At 44.4% G+C, this 17,754-nt stretch overlaps 1 protein-coding gene across 4 annotated transcripts in view; it reads right to left on the bottom strand.

Moving 5' to 3' along the window:
• Positions 1–17,754, bottom strand: part of RASAL2 (RAS protein activator like 2) — a 344,868-nt gene that overhangs the window by 39,703 nt on the left and 287,411 nt on the right. For all 4 annotated transcript variants that reach the window (XM_058660706.1, XM_058660707.1, XM_058660704.1 and 1 more), the window contains exon 5: positions 15,448–15,557. In XM_058660706.1, coding sequence (XP_058516689.1) covers positions 15,448–15,557 — 110 coding nt within the window. The remainder of the gene's footprint in view (positions 1–15,447; positions 15,558–17,754) is intronic.

Here is a 17,754-nt window from a genome sequence, read left to right as displayed (position 1 = left end):
CAAGATTTTACTTTTATCTATGCTTTACTGTATAAATGTGAATAAAGAACAGAATATCTTCAGGGGCCCTCCCACCATGAAAAAACTGCCCACAGCCTCATGGCAACGAGCAGGTCTTTGTTAGCACTGTTAGGGCAGCCCGGCTGGGTCTGTTTCTTGGTTGCTTTAAAAAGAATGTTTAGAATCATAACTCTTGTCACTACAGGAGCCAGGACTTCACCTGCCTTCTTCTTGAAAAACCCAATGGCCTCCAACAACGCGAAGCACAATATTCTTGAACCCAGAACTGGATGACCACACAATTTTACTCGATAATTATAGTTTTTATTGAGTCAAATACCAGAGTTAATTATATATATTTCAAGTAGGAGTACTTAGTAATAAGGATAAGAAGAAACGCCTGTGTAAAGACATTTGTTTTTGTAAATCACATTAAATAAGCAGCCTCATTCATTTCCCTGAGATAACCACCTTAACATTAAAAGGAACTGAAACACTTAATGCCAGAGTCTCTTTTAGCCAAATTAGAAAGTGATGAGCTGTAGGAAGCTGGCACCACAGGCTGCTAGCTGCCCCCTCTCCAAAAGTGTTACATCAAGCTGCAAAAAACAAACATCTTAATCCCGTAAGAATCTGAGCCCTCTGTTTACCCATAAGCACACACACAGGCAGCCACCATTTCCAGGTTAGGCTGAAAACTGTGTTGTGATGTTCATTAACTCGGAACGTAAGAAAAGCAGTATTTATATTTCCTGCTAATAACACAAAGTACGCACAAAAAGGGCAAATGTCACCTAATGGCTTGGACATAAGAATGTCACTTCTCCATTTATTTTCCTTTGTTCTACTGGGTAAGACAACAGCATGTTCTAGATTGCAAATGCAGCATATCAAGTATGAATACTCACAAAATACTTTTGAACTCAGCATCATCATAAACCTTTCCCAGCAAGAGGCGCTGGAAGATTGGCTGAGGTGATGGGACACTGTAATTTTCATAGATACAACGCAATGTTTTTATGGCACCCTTCGGTCCCCTCCCTCTACCACCACCTCACCAAGGAGCTGGAAAGATCAAAGTATATGTAAAACAGGAGGAGGGATGGTAACAGGCTTTTACTTTTGAAATTCTCTGGGAAAATTTTCAAAAACATAAATTAATTTTATTTCAAGCAAAATAAATGTCTACCTACATGAAGCAATTGTACAGCCACCTGGCAGTGCAAGCCCAAATCATAGCCGTGCCACACGCGCCGGTGCGGTGAGCCCTTTCTGAGTGACTGCTCAGAGGACGGCAACCAATGGAAGGCTCTTAAGCTGCCGCCTGCCGTCACTGCTGACATCTTGGGTAGAAGCTTGCCCGGTGCTACTGCAGGTCTTCAACAGGAGCAGAACAGAAACACCCAGCACAGCACAGGAAGTCATCCTGCCCCACACCCAGGCTGCAGGACAGGGAATAGGCGTTCTCCTCCCTCAGGTAACACAAACAAGGTTCCTGGGCTCTAGGCTGGGCTTGTTGCCATGGTGCTACACCTGTAAGGAGATTAGAGCTGGAAGGCAGCAGGGAGAGGCTGCGGCTGGGCTCCCAGGGCTCAGCGAGCACCCTTCCAGCACCCTTCGCCAGAGCGGCAAACGTGCAGGACTAAGATAGGGAATCGGAGACCCATTCCCGTGAGCAAGTTTGCAGCAAAGAAACTGAGACAACTGGGGATGGAGAAGTTCTCACCAAACACCCGCAAGAGGCAAATCTGAGAAGCTTTAGCTTTGTCCATCAACGATTCCCGTTCCGGATAGAACCCGTTTTCTACATTCCCTCTTCCCATTTTTCCCATGTTGGTTCTACTTGCTTTGCGTTGCGCACTCTAGCTTAATATGTCTAGGTATTTATCAGTGCACATGGACTCACACAGTGGACCGACTTTTTTCTCTTGGAGAAAGCTGGATGAAATCTTTTTTTTTTTCTGCATGACCAAATTTCACTGATACTCAGGTTTAACTCCCAAGTGCAGCCATAAATATCCGAACCAAGCTATCTGGAATTACAACTTCACACTATTCTACTTATTGAAACTGGATTACTAATATAAATGCAGATCTGCCAACTGTCCAGCATTTGTATGTATAAATATTTCTTTTTTCAAAAAACCTGAACTGGAAACCAAAGTAATGATTTGCTCAACATTACTACTGGATAAAGAAGCAAGTCCTTCTGTATTGGGAAGACAATCTCAGAGAGAAGACAGAATTAATTCCCAGAGAAGATTACAGTAGAGAGGAAGATCAAACAGCCTGGCAATGAGGGAGGCATTATGTGTACATATTTCGAGGCACCACTAGCAGCTCTAAGCTCTCTCTAAAGCGTGGTCACTTGCTCCTGTATCTTCATCTGAACTGAGTTTTCTTAGAGACACTAACTGCAGTCTATGCAGTGCTCTGTGGTACTACAGTTTACGTCTGTAGTGGAAAGAATGTGAATTCATTGGTAGCATAACAACTTAGAAACAGTTTTTCCAGGTCCAATCTGAAAATGGCCTTCATAAGGTGGACATGCTGGCCCAGGCTTTCAAGTGGACATGGTGAATCACCTGAAGCTGGACGCATTCCCAATCTCTCCTGAGGACGAGAGGACTCCACTGCAACTATCCCTGGATCCAGCTGGGAAACTGCCTGCCAGTGGTAAATTTTACTTGTAACGAAGGAACATCATATTCTCTACATTTTTGTTTCAAGGTCAGCAGACAATCTTGCTGTGTAAATCCAAGCCTTACCAACCTGAGGGGAAAGGGTTAACAACCTAATTGCTGTGCGGGTGAGGACTACCTGCAGCTCCTGACCTACTTCCCTGCTCGCAGCCAGGCTGAAAGGCTTCCCTTTCTCACCACAAAGAGTATTATCTCCCTTTAGCCCTTATCCCGGGATGAAATCACTTTTAAAAGATGAACGGGAAGGGCTGGGAGATGGGGAAGCAACACACACAACAGCTGATAGCAAAGAAAGAAAAAAGGACAGGACTAAAAGAACTCTGGTCAGTGCAGTTTCAAGAGAAGCTCGGCAGGAATTTCTCAGCTTAATCATTCAGTTTTTTAAAGCCACATTTGCCCACGGTGTCAATGATGCCCGGATGTGCTAGCTCAATCTGCTGCAGATTCAGTTCCAAATTTAGGAATCGGGAAGCTTTTAATTAAAAACGTCTCTTGCCCCACAGAATCTCAGACTTCTGTGCAGGTGAGTTTCTGCTTGGCTTGCAGTTAGGTTTCTGGATGGCCTCACTGAAGCCTTAGACAGCTCAGCCAGCAGCGGGCCCCTGTGCCAGGATCCCCTAGCGTGGATCCCTAAGGTGCTCAAATCGCTCAAATCGCAGCACAGCCACCAAAGCTGGAACTGACATGCTTACTCTGAGTGAAAGCTTCTTCAGTTTCAATGAACAAAATTCAGCAACCCAATACTTCACTGATGAATTCTTATAGCATCTTTTTTTTTAAATTGCATCTGAAATTGCACTTTAGGAAAAAGGTAGTTCCACCTGTTCCCCAGATCTTAGTGTTTTCCAATCAGGTGCTTCAGAAAATAGTCACACTTTCTATTTGAAAACACAGATCCTTTTCTGCATTCTAGTTGCAAAGGTTTGCCTCCCTGGATTACAGAAGAAGTCAGAGCTCATTCATCAGAGTTCTCCTGGGCTAAAAATGTGTTCTCCCCCCAGGATCCCGATGACCCCATTGTCCTCCCCCGAGCATCCTGACAGTCCCGCTGTCCCCCCGCCATCCCGATGACCCCATTGTCCTCCCCCGAGCATCCTGACAGTCCCGCTGTCCCCCCCATCCCAATGACCCCATTGTCCTCCCCCGAGCATCCTGACAGTCCCGCTGTTCCCCCCCCCATCCCGATGACCCCATTGTCCTGGTTTACAGGGTGCTGAGAAAGCCAGTCCCTGCTGCTTATATTGACTCTCTGGTTTTTATGTTAGCTGAAAAACACACAACACACAACCACTCACACTGAAAGGCTAGTCATGGAAATGTACACCGCACACCATTGCTCTCCTGTTAGGGTGGTCTACTGAGCCCAGCACTGACGACAAAAAGGGAACTGCCAACCTGAGTTTCATTTTAAATGAATAAGCTCATGGTAAGGAACATTACCATCAGACAAAAATGACACCCATGTCTACTCTGGTGCAGGTACTTCAAAATAAAAAATTAAAGTGTTTTTGGTTGAAGAAAAAAAATACCCATGCATACAGAGGATCTTCAAAGCTTCACAGAAAAGCCATATAATGAAAAAAACTACGCATGGATTTCAATTTTTTTTTGCATCAAAAATATATTTATCTTTAGTTTCAACCGCCATGAGCTTTTAAGTATCCTGATGCATCAATTCAAGCAATGAAGGCAGATACGGAAGGAAGAAGAGACTAATATTAAAATATATGCAAAGGCGGGGAAAGAATGTTCAACTTTCCTCAAGTATGACAAAAGGGAATGATCTTATAGAAACAATATTATATGAAAACACATCTTTGTTATTAAGTTACAAATAGAATAAAATTTGCTAATGCCCATTCAAGACATAAATTTGAACAATTATACTGAATCTAAAAAATGGAAATAAAACCACACTCATAATCCAACTTAATGAACCTACTTGCTGGGTGAAGAGTGAGTGTATGGAGCAGGTGTTTGGCAAGGGCCATGAAGGCACCACCTGAGATGATTGCATCTCATACTGGAATCCTCTGTTGGAGCCCTTGCTGCTCCCACTCCAGCCCGGCACTCCTGTGGATAGAGTCTGGGAAGGCAGCAGATGCGGGATCCGGTATCTGAGCCCCTACGACTCAGGTGGAGACCCAAATGCAGCTCTAGGTTCCTGGCTGGCCTGGCTCAGGCTATTCTGGGCATTTGGGGAGTGAACCAGTAGATGGACGCTCTCTCTCCCCCTCCCATTTTTGTTTCCTTTCCAAATGAAATGAAAGTAAATGGGAATCACATGGGATGGAAGAAGCCCAAATCCTTCCTGGCAGGAGCCAAGGTCTTCTGAACAACAGCCAGGAGCCCTGAGCGGTCGGCAGAAACAGAAGAACAGTAAACTTCCTTCGGGACTAGGGAGAGGAGCTTTCTCTGATCCTTACTTAGTTCCAACTTTGGATCCCCACCCTCTCTTGCAGTGACCATCAAGTCGCTCCCGAGCACCACCCCCCTGAAAAAAAAATTAGAATAGATGGAGAACAACAAGTAAAGCTTAGAACCAGACAGGAAACAGTCAGTGTGGATTCACATATACCTTATTAGGTAGGACACAAATGATTAGTTACTCCTCACTAGGGTATTGAAGATTTCTCTGCACACCCCTCCTAAAACTGTTCTGCACCTCAACTGTTCACATATGCCTTGTTATAGTTATAAGCTAGTTTAGACTATCCTAAAATCTGCCAAGTTCAGCAAAATTATGCTTCAACACTATAAACCGCTAAATACTAAAATGAAAATAGACATGAGACAGCTGAATAGTACCCTATAGCCATTTTTAGGTGTACAGAAGCCGGTTCCGTGTATAAACTAAAATTGAAATGTCAATGAAGTAGTCACAGGATGTGGTTAAGAACTTGCATTTTTTTTTAACACATTGATTACTCAATGCCATGTCAAATAATTCCATAATGTTGTAAATTGTCATGATGTTATGTTGTGGCTTTAAATTGATCGGGATGATACTCCCAGCTCTGCCTTCAGACCAGAGATGGTCTCCCCAAGAAACTGTTGAATTTACCTGGACAATAAGATGTTGGACTCTATGCTTGGTATATGTTTGCAAAGAAAGAATCTTGACTGGATTTGAACTGTAATACTGAAACAAAGTGGAGGAATCCACCACGGGGGGAGGGCAAAGTGGAGGAATACACCACGGGGGGAGGGCAAAGTGGAGGAATCCACCACGGGGGGAGGGCATGGCAAGGGTTGGGGGAATCCCAGAGCCTATGAAACTGTGTCACATAATGCATTGTAATTAATAAAAAAAAATTAAAATTAAAAAAAGAAAGTAAATGGGAATTTAAAAACAAGTAAATACAAAAATTAATACGTATGTCCTGTGTCAGGCACTGCAGTAGAGATATACGCAAAGAATACAAAGATGCAGAAGGCACAGTCCTTCTGTTCATACAGTTTACAGAACCGTGCACTGTAACACAATGTTCTCAGACTCAGAAACAAAGGACGCAAAAGAGGATCTCTGAACACTTAGCAGGTAATCTTCAGGTGGGGGTTAAGCGACATATCTTGGAGCAAGAAGTAATGTTGAAGTTGTGACCTTAGGAACTGAGTGGAGCAGATGTGGAGGAGTTGAGAGAGCTAGAGGAAATGGATAGCAAATTAAAAGGTCTACAGGGAGAGTTGCAAGGCCAGGGTTTGGAGATACTGAGAGAAACTCGGTAGTGGGCTCTGGTACAGCCTGGAGGGGAGTGTGTGAGGATACAGGAGGACAAGAAAACAGAATAACAATTCCTGAGAGAGATCATGATGGGACACACAGTCATGTACATTTCAATTTGATCACAAGACTAGTGGTTCACGTCATCATGACCAGTAGACGGTCGCAGACAGGTTGAGTGGCAGGACTACTGCTTTGACCAAGGAATGAAAGAAGTACACAGAGAAGGGGAAGAAAAAAACAACGAAGGCACGACAGACTAGCTCATAGAGTATGGCAGATCATGAACTGGGCCAGTAGCAGTGAGGGAGTGCACGGAGCTGAGAAGGCTGTAGGAGGTAAGCAGCCCTTACGCTGGCATGATGGAGGCCTCAGGAAGCAGGTTCCATCAAGGATGGCTAAACCACCTCCGGGTTGAACCAGAAGGTAGAAAGATGGTGATGGGCTTCACAGGAGAGCAAGTGCGGCAGCATGGCTTGAGGTAAGACTCAAAGTGCAATCATGCTGAGTGCAAGCTGAACTTGAAGTTCCTGTGGAAGTACAACTGAAGTTTTAAATAGAACATGAAGACTCCAAAAATATCTAATAATCCAAGGAATGTTAACATTTAAACCTACAAAGTCAACCAGAGATAGGAATTTGAAAGAAAGAGGGAAAATCATAAAAATGCAGGGAAGTGAGGGCTTGGTGCAGTAGCCTAGCGGCTGAAGTTCTTGGCCTTCCCGCCGGGATCCCATATGGGTGCTAGTTCGTGTACCAGCCTCTCCTACTTCCCATCCAGCTCCCTGCTTGTGGCCTGGGAAAACAGTAGAGGATGGCCCAAAGCCTTGGGACCCTGCACCCGAGTGGGAGACCCGGAAGAAGCACCTGGCTTTGGATCGGCGCAGCTGTGGCTGTTGTGGCCACTTGGGGAGTGAACTAGCATATAGAAGACCTTTCTCTGTCTTCCCTTCTCTCTGGAAATCTGACTTTCCAATACAAATAAATCACAGCCACTGGACTTAGGAACTGGGAGGTAACTAGAGATTTTAGCAACAGTAGGTTCCAGGGAGGGGATGAAGACAAAAAGGAGATCACAGAGAGGTAACTGTGAGGTCAACTGTGTGCACAGTTCATTTTGTGTGAATTACTCATCTGGTTGAGATCAGGAAATCCATTGTTAAATATATTCTTTACTGGATGAATACAAGACAGAAGCGACAAGTGTGTGAAACCACATATTTTTTCTTTTTTTAAAGATTTATTTATCTTCATTGCAAAGTCAGATATACAGAGAGGAGCACAGACAGAGAGGAAGATCTTATATCAGCTGATTCCTGCCTCCAGTGGCTGCGATGTCCAGAGCTGAGTCAATCCAAAGCCAGGATCCAGAAGCCTCTTCCGGGTCTCTCAAGGCTTTGGGCCGTCCTCGACTGCTTTCTAGGACACGAGCAGGGAGCCGGATGGGAAGTGGGACCACAGGGCATGAACCAGCACCCAGATGGATCCTGGCACGTGCAAGGCAAGAACCCCAGTAGTTATGCTAATGTGCAGGGCCGAAACCATAATTTTTTATTTCTATTAGGATGAAACACACTAATGAATTGAAAATGATATCATAATTAAATAAAAAACTTCAATTGGATTTTAGCTCATAAAACAGGAATCCTTAGTTGATTATGGCAGCAAACCTGGTAAGGGAAACTACAATCTATAGCTAGACTGTATGGAGTAGTTAACGGTCTGGATGGAGTTAATAATTTCTGAGAAGTTGTCATTGTATCCAAGTAGACCATTTTGAAAAAAAAATGTTCTTCTTCATTAACTAGAGTCATTTCTTGACTCTTCTCGCCTGTTTCATGCCAACCAGCATTTCATTTACCGTGTTCTCTAACAGGATAGGTATCGTGGTGGCAAATAAAGGATTGCATGTACCCTTGAGCTTCTACTCTGCCACAGCAAGCAGAAACATGGAAAGATATATACAATTAGCCAAGGGTGAGCCAGCGGGGTAGACATTCTAGGACAACAGGTGGAAAACACAGAACAGTTAGGGAGAACTGACGTCTGACTTGAGTACTGCTGCATGAATATGTATTAGGAGCAGCTTGAGAAAGGAGAGGGCACAGGTGTAGGGAATGGTGTTAGAATAGAGGAGACAGAATGAGCAAATTCAGAGACACACACAACAGCATGGTAAATACTGTCAACAAAAGACTTGGGCTGGGAATGGCAGGGGGCAATGCTGAGAGGAAAGACAGGGACATGGTTCTGCGTTTCGTATGCTATGCCAAAGAACGTACGTTAGAAAGGCGCTACATCCATAAGGTGAGATAGTAAATTGAGGCTGCAGTCCAGACACCCAATGAAGCAGACACAGGTAGCAAAGTGAAACGATCAGACAGTCGCATTTACAAAGGAAATGTTTCCATAGCAGTTTCACTACTTTGAACCTCTCAGTTGGATTTAGACCACAGAAGATGGTCAGGGACTGAAGATGGGAAAATAATTCGCCGGACATAATTTGTGGAGGAAGCTCCGAGGCTCATCCCTGGCACCCTACTAAGGATATGAGGAGGGCTTATATAAATGGAAAGGTTTAACTTCATTTGGGAAATTTAAAGAGAGATTATCAACTAAACCTTGGTGGCAGAGCAGAATGTTAACGCCTTTGGATCAGCCTGCACTCTGAGAGGTTCTGAGGACAAAGGCGTTTTCTTGCAGGAAAATGGGAACGGCGCAAAACTCCTTCCTGGCAGGGAACTGCAAGCGAGGCCCTGGAATCTAAATGACTTAGGTGAAGTTAATAAAACTACCTACGAGAATTCCTCAGAATGAGAAATCTTTGAAGAACTGCCCAAAGCACCCAAAATGGGGAAAGTCAGCTTTACACATCTGTCAAGCTCACAGAGTGCTGTGGAAGGCCACGGTAGTGCTAGAATATGCTTATATCCTTTCCTTTCCCTTTCTCCTTGCCCAAGACCGGGAGGACACCTGACAGTGGTTAGTACGCCGGCGGGGAGGAAGGAGCAGATGAAGGCAGGAATAAGTGTTCTCCCTTCTCCAAAGGCAGACAGCAGGCACGCTGCCTGAAACCGGTTTGGATGGGGTTAAGTTTGTAGTTTTGATTAATATACTGCACCAAACACCTGAAGTTCTGAACTGAGGGAAGTACTGTGGAGTGTCAGTACAGCCACCACTCACACCACCAGGTCAAGTCCCAACTGCCCCGCTTCCGACCCAGGCTCCTGTTAATGCACCTTGGAAAGCAGTGGAGAATGATCTAAATCCTTGGGCCCTGCACCTACACAGGAGACCTGGGGGGAGAACAGCACAGCTGCTGCCATTTGGGGGGTGAACCAGTGGACAGAAGATCCGTGCGTGCGTGTGTCTCTCTGCGTCACTCGGCTTTTCCAGAAAATAAACAGGACTTTTAAAAGACAAAAAAAAAAAGTTCTGAATTGAAACCTGCTACTTAAAGTAACTATATATTAATTTTAAGTAGATCATGGATCAAAATTAAAAAGATGAAGTCATAAAACTTCTAGAAGAATACATAGATGAATACATAGATGAGACACAAACAGTCCTATACACAGTCTGTCAAAACATCAAATGATACAGCCACTCTGGAAATTGGTAGGCTTTTTTGGTTTTTAACAAACCTAAACAGGTATAACAAATAGAACCCAACAACTGAACTCTTGGCATTTATCCAGGAGAAGTGAAACTTTGGTTTACATGTAAACCTGCACACAGATCTCCATAGCAGTCTTCATAGCAGCACAAACTAGGAGTAACTCAAATGTTCTTCAATGGGGAAACAGTAAACAAATCATACTACATTCATAAAATCTATTACTCAGCAATAAAACCAGTTGTTAACACATGCAACAAATAGGACCAATCATATGGGCATATGTTTAGTGGTAGGAAAAGGGCCAATATCAAATGATTGTACATTATGTGATTCTGTAATATTTTTGAAACAATAGGCTCTAGCTTGCTCTACTGGGGCAGCAGGCAACTTCAGGGGGCCTGCTTGAGGGGCTCTTGCTCCCGCCCAGGTGGCAGTGGCAGAGGTGACTCTAGATGATGTTGGGCAAAGCCCTTGGGCCACCCAGTAGCGACACGCTCTAGGGATTTGTGGGCATACATGGAGTATGGGCTATGGCACAAGTGAGGCTCAGTGGGGACCTCAGGGTTCATGGTCAGGAGAGGAATGACTACTGAGGGACATCAGTGAACAAGGCCACCTTAGGTAAGTGAGGGTGCTGAGTTCAAGCAGCTTGTGGGGGGTGGGGAACAGCAAGATCTTTAAAGGTCAGAGAGAAGCACCAGCATGCATGGGGGACCCGAGCTGTGGGAGTTAGCATCAACATTCACTGAGCACCACTCCCTGACACACACTAAAGCCAAGGCTGGGCCTACCAAACAGGGCAAGATCACAGTAAGCACCAGTGAGAGTCGGAACAGAGGAAGGGTAAAGTTAGGGTGGACCAAGAAAATAACTAGCATGTGAGAGAATTGGGTCTGGTGGCAGAATCTATGGGGGACATGCGGGCTCACCCCTGTGGAACTGCAGTCTGCTGGCATGCCCAAGAACTGTGGTTGGGAACAGGTCTGGCTGGGGAGGCTAAAGGGATGCCCCAGCTGGGCTGGGATTCCAACAGGTGAGCACAGAGTCAAACTGAGGGCAGCAGCCTGGGCTGGACATGGCTACAACTTCCTTCAGCAGAGGTGTGGCCTGGGTCTAGGGAGCGCAAGACTGGGCTAGACTCCAAACCCACTGGTACTCAGGAGAGCCAGGCTGGGTATAGAACAGGCAGGGCTAGATCTTGACATTGCTGAACCATGTGAGAGCTGTGTCTGGGCACGGATCAGGTGTGGCTGGTTTGCAACTCCCAACAGTAAGAACCACAATGGGTGTGGGCTGATTGAGCAAGGCCACTGTTCCTGCCAGGACAAGAGGTGGGCAAAGTCAACCCTGGGCCAAGGACCCACTGGTGTGTGCAAGATCTGGCACTGGGAGGAGCCCCAGCAGAGGAGCTTGGGGAACTCCTTTGTGGGGATGTAGTCTGTGCAGGGAGCACGAGAACCAAGTTAAGGAGCAGCCCTGACCATGCCAGGTTACAGTACCCACCAGCATGTATGTAGGTCAGGTCTGGGGACAAACCAGGCTGGGCTAGTTCATAACATCCACTGGCAGACTGGAGAACCAGGACAGTGCTGGAGAGGCCAGGTCAGGCCGCAACACCAGCCTGTTCAGGTTAGGGCTGGGACAGGGTTCTGGCTGTGCTGGGCTAGGGTGCAAGCACACACCAGCAGGAGCTGGAATGAGTCAGGCTGCACAACATGATAGTGGATGCTGAGGTGAGGCTGCCATGCCAGCGTGGGGTTAGTGGGCACCTGGCTCATGAGCACCAGCGGTGGGGGATCCAGGACCCGGAACCTGGGGCTTGCCTGCGAGAAGGGTGCTTAGTTTGCGAGCCCTGTGTGCAGAGGATCCAGCGGGGTTCGGGTCACCTGGCCTGTGTGCTGGGGCCTGCCTGTGAGGTGGGTGCCAGGTTTGTGAGTCCAGGGGTGGAGGATCCAGAGGGGCTTGGTTCACCTGGCCCTTGTCCTTGGACCTGCCTGCAAGTGAAAAAGGTAGAGCGGTGGACGGAGACCCTGATGCACATGGAGAATATGGCAGCCTACTCGGTCCTGCCGCAGAGAAGGTGAGCAGAGCAAAGTGGACAACTGCAGCAAACGACGACGACGGCAAACATCTGGGTTAACGGAGACATGAGGTCAACTATGTCAGCCAATAGACACTGGGAGGACTGCCTCACTCCGGGATTGGCGAAATTGACAGTATTTCAGAACTACCCAAACCACCTGGGCAGAACCCTTGGGACATGCACTACATCGAGGTTTTGGGTTGATATCGGGTGGCGGTTCCCCATCCCTGGGTACTGGGACACTTAGGAGGCTGCGTGTAGATTCCTCCTTTATCTCACCCCTTCCCCAGACAAGAAGATACAGGGAATTTGGAAACAATGATTTCACCTACTTCTTCCTAATTCTCAATACTTCCCACTCTGGTCAACCATGTAATCATCAAAAATAAAAATTAAAAAATATTTTTTAAACAATAAAGTTACAGAGATGGAAAAATTAAAGACATTTAGGGTTAGGAATGGTGTGGAGAGGTAAGTATGATGGCAAAGGGAATTATTTCTGGTAAAAGAACACTTCTTTATCTTGACTGTGGCTGTGGTTACACAAATGTATACATAAGATTAGGTTGCTAGAATGCTGAATATACAAAAACACAGAGAATGAGTGCATGTATTACTACACCAATGTCAATTACCTGGCTTTATAGATTTTTGTTAAGGTTTTACTGTTGTTCTTATTGTAAATTTGAGAGGCAGCGAGGAACAGAGCCCAAGATAGAGACAGACAGAAATACCTCCCGTTCCTGGGTTCACTGTTCAGAGCCTGCCACAGCCAGGGTTCCGTCAGGCCAAAGCTGGGAGCCAGGAATTCAATATGGCCCCTCCACATGGGTGGCACCGACCCCAAGCACCTGAGCCATCATCTGCTTATGGTGCATATCAGCAGGAAGATGAAATCAGAAGTAGAATAAGAACTTGAACTCAGGAACACTGACACAGCCATAAATGGGCATCTTAACTAAGTCCAAAGCCAACCCCAAATACCCACTTCCTCTATATTATAAGTTGTTACTATTGGTTGAAAGAAGAGTCTGAATGACCTAATACACGTTTTTTGCAACTTCCTGTGAATACATAATGTTAAAATAAAATTTAAAATTCTAATTAGGAAAAACTCAAGGGGTTATTAGATTGTTCCAGAAATTCCTTTTCCAGATGAGCACCACACCTTCAGGTATCTCCTTACTTTAAAACCATCCTTTGTGAGTGAATCTCAGGAATGAAGATATTATTATGAAGATTTTCATTTGAGGGACTTAAAAAGGAGTGAGAAATGCTACTACCTACACTGTGCTTTGCTTAAGTCTGGTAACTAAGTAGCATTCCCAAAGCAAGGTTAGCAAGCTGACAGGCCTTTGGCATCCTGGAAGGCAGTACGGCCACTGTTCTAGTTTTCAGTCCATTTGAACCATAGACTGAACTATCCAGTCTTCTCATGTCCAGCACCCTCCCATATGATGTGCCTTTAACGTGAAAATGTTGCCAATATTGATTCTAGGAAATCACTTTACTGGCTTTTATCTGATTAGATGACTTTGGAACAATGACGACTTTGTGACATTCTATTGATTTGTTCTCCAAAATGATCCTATCTTATCTCTGCCTCCCCACCCCCAATGCCAGCATCCTTCTAAGAACCTTCTTTATGTCTTATAATAGCTTTCTAATAACTTCCAAACTTAGTCTCTGTAAACTAAGTCATCTGAAATTGTCTGCATTCAATTTTGAGTAGGTCATGTTCTTATTAAAAACTGTTTAAGGGTTTATGCTTATTACAGGCTAAAATCCAAACTCTTCAATCTAAAAGGCAAGAACTGGCCTGGGTATGGGATATTTAGCTGAAAATAATTTGCATTTGTAATTTTCAAGACATTGCTTCACTGACTTCTGAGAATCCCAATTCTGCTATTCCCTCCCCCAGCCAAGCAAACACCATGTATACACACTCCTCTGTTCTCCTCTGTTGCAATCTAGTCTTCTAGAGAGGCAGGGAGAAGCAGAAAAGTGAGCGAGGATGAATGTTATCCACTTGTTCACTCCCCCAAAGCCCACAAGAGGCAGGGCTGAGTCGGACTGAAACTGGGAGTTAGGCATTCAGTTCAAGTCTCTCCCGGGGAGGGCAGGGTCCCAACCACCTGAACCATTACTGCGGAGTTTCAGGGCTCAAATAATCTCATTAAGTTTTTGTTTGAGAGGCAGAGAAAGACAGAGACTGATTTTCTCTCTCCTGGTTAACTTCCAAATTCAATCTAGGCCTCGTGCGCCCAAGTAAGTGAGCCATCACTTGTTGTCTTCCAGGGTGTGTAACAGGTGGAATTGGGGGCAGACTTGGGATTCAAACCCAGAAAACCCTAATATGGCAAGCTGGCATCCCAAAAGGTGTTATCACTGTTCTGCCAAATATTTACTCCTAGATTTTTATACAGGCCTGAAAACACACGAAGAGTTAATATAGCTATTTATGTGGGAACATGGAGAAGACAAAAAGCAACTACAGTATTGAGGATTATTATAAGTCTACGTTTAACGAGCCTGTCACACAGTAAGTACTAAATAAAACAGTGTTCATGATAATGTGCTCATACAGTAAGCACCACTTCCAAAATTCTGATGATTATGAAACATGAAATAGTGAAAGTGTGTCTCAGGACACTGAACAACTTTGGAAAGATGTTCTGCTTAGTCAGCTACACACTGAAGTTTACTCAAGCTAGCAGTGCTAGTTACTGAAATGCAGGCTTCACTTGCATTATGTTTTCTGAGTATAACTGCAAATTGACAAGACTGATCCCATATGTTTTACATATAGTATGTATATATATAACTTCGGCTATTTATTAGCTATGTCTGTAGGCAAGATTACTTCTCTGTGCTTCAAATTATTCATCTATAAAATAGGGAAAGCAACAGTGCTTATTTTATAAGGTTATTATAACAACTGGACAAGATAATGTGCAAAAAGCATCCAGTGTAACACACACAGAATGCTGACTATCATCATTTTCATCCCAGAGAGAACAGTTTTTTCATCCTACAAATACAGAAAGATAAGCCTCCAACCACTAGAACTCAATGCCTTAGAAACAGCACAACTGGCTTTTCAATTAGTGCTCATGTACCCACAATCTCTTTCACAAATAAGATTCTTAAACTGCTTGGGCATGTGAGCTAATAATTTGTAACTCAATATGAATAAGATAAAAAAGTAAATTATGTATTGGATGCAATTGTCTTTGATGCCAGATTAAGGGAAGACCAAGCAGCCTCATCAACATCCACCCTAAAGCTGCTGCCTGTTTCAAGCGCGGGGACTTCCTACCTGTCATCAGTGTTGCGGAGGGAGGGAAGCCGGAAGCTCGTGTTTCTGTCCAGCTTGGATTGGCTTTTGGTCCTCTTGATGGAGCCTTTCAGGCGCTTGCTGAAAAACCCCTAGAATGAAAGGGAGATGGTGAGGAGAGAGCCATGCTGTCCTTGAAAAAGATGGCGGTTTTCCATCAGCTTGGCTTTTTCTAACTAAGAGCAGAAATAAAGCTTAGCCCTTAGTTTGTTATTTAGTAAGTAACAATTGCTTGAAAAAAAAAAAAACCCTGGTAATGGTGATGTCAGGATTTTTTTCTTCTGTGATAACTGAATTCTTTGATGGCGTAATTTTGTAATTTCTTAAAAAAACTATTTTGTATATATTTTTAAAGATTTTTTTATTTTTATTGTAAAGTCAGATATACAGAGAGGAGGAAAGACAGAGGAAGATCTTCTGTCCAATGATTCACTCCGTAAGTGATTGCAATGGCCAGAGCTACACCAATCCGAAGCCAGGAGCCAGGAACCTCCTCCAGGTCTCCTCTGCGGGTACAGGGTCTCAAAGCTTTGGGCTGTCCTCAACTGCTTTCCCAGGCCACAAGCAGGGAGCTGGATGGGAAGTGGAGCTGCCAGGATTAGAACCGGTGTCCATATGGGATCCCGGGGCATTCAAGGCGAGGACTTTAGCTGCTAGGCCACATTTTGTATATTTGAAAGACAGTTATAAAGGAGTGAGTGAGAGAGAGAGAGAGAGAGAGAGAGAGAGAGAGAGAGAGAATGACTCTTCCATCAGTTGCTTCACTCCCCAAGTGGCTGCAAAGGCTGGGGTCTACTTACGTTCAGGTCAGGTACTCTATGTTGGCCTCCCATGTGGGTGGAGGGACCCAACCACTTGGGCCATTCTCCCCAGCTTTCCCAGGCCCATTAACAGGGAGGCCGACTGGAAGTGCAGTACTGAGACATGAGCCCATACCCAGGGGATGCTGGTGTTATATGTGGTAGCTTTATCTGTGCTGCTACAGCACCAGCACCCATTTTTTTGTTTGTTTGCTTATTTCCGAAATAACCTGTATACCAGCTATAGTACAGAAACATGTAAATTTAATAACAGATTTCTAAAAACCTAACAACAGAATACAGATGAATATGTTCCCTTCTATGAAGATAGCTCAATAGAAATCAATGATTTCTATTCATTCAATGATTTTGAAAAGGTGCTTAGTATGCTGGCGGAACTAGAATTATAACACCTGAAAAAAGAATTAGCTGAATAACAAAAGTGATATACTGATAAGCTTAAGAGTGTTAAAATTTGATCTATGTAACTATGACTATATTATTTACAAAGTTAAGTTTTAAATATAGCCAAATTATTATAAATTCAAGAGAGATCATTTTTGAAATCGCTAAAAGTTAAGGCTCAAGGAGTGTTTTACGGTCCTTGATGCCTTCTTGCTTTCTGCCGCCTCTTCCAATCCATCCGCAACTCTCCGAGTGCCTTCAGAGGTGCAGCACCTTCAGAGAATGAGTCCTCAATAACATCTGTTCCACAAAAGAAGAAATACAGTAAAAATAGTCACTACTTTAAGGAAACTTACAATACCAATACTGGCAGATGAAAGGGACAGCTTACAGAAGCACGCTAAAATGCCATGAGAAAAAGCCGCAGTTAAAAGATTCTGACATGTGCAAGATGACTCTAATCTTCTTGAGATGAACATCAGCATAGAAAAGTATGTGCAATAAATATTTCCAAAAGAAAAATGAATACTGGGCACACATATCCAATCTTTTCACACATCGTCAGGCACCGCTAAGTCCACTGTGTCGAGGCGCAGACTACAGCATGGGATGAAGCAGCGTGCGCTCAGCCTGTCAGTCTCTGATCGCAGAGACTCACCACATGCTCCATGTCCACGGGCAGGTCAGCTGAGAGGCTGGCTGGCTTCACTCAGGCTGCTTCTGTGCCCGTGCAGCTTTGGCAGTAGGATGAAAATAATCATGCACTTTTTATGGACTGGTTTTTAAAGCATCATGTTACATCTGGTCTCTTCATTAGACCCAAGAAATTACAGCATCACACCTAACTTCAGTTGGGGAAAGGATATCCAATCCTACCATGTACCTAGAAAGAGAACTGTCATCGGTTGGTGACCAACAATATGGACTACTTAGGCACTTCACCAACTCTAGCTCCAGTGTCTCAAACACTGCTGCTATTTCCTTCCTTAGAGAAAAATACAAACCAGCTGATTTGAATTAAAACTACTGCGATCACTGAAGAAAAACACTTGTTACATCTTGTTCTTGCCACCCAAACAGTAAG

This window comes from Ochotona princeps, chromosome 2 (genome assembly GCF_030435755.1).
Source record: "Ochotona princeps isolate mOchPri1 chromosome 2, mOchPri1.hap1, whole genome shotgun sequence".
NCBI classification, from domain to species: Eukaryota; Metazoa; Chordata; class Mammalia; order Lagomorpha; family Ochotonidae; genus Ochotona; species Ochotona princeps.
This window is presented reverse-complemented; position numbering and strand designations above follow the sequence as displayed.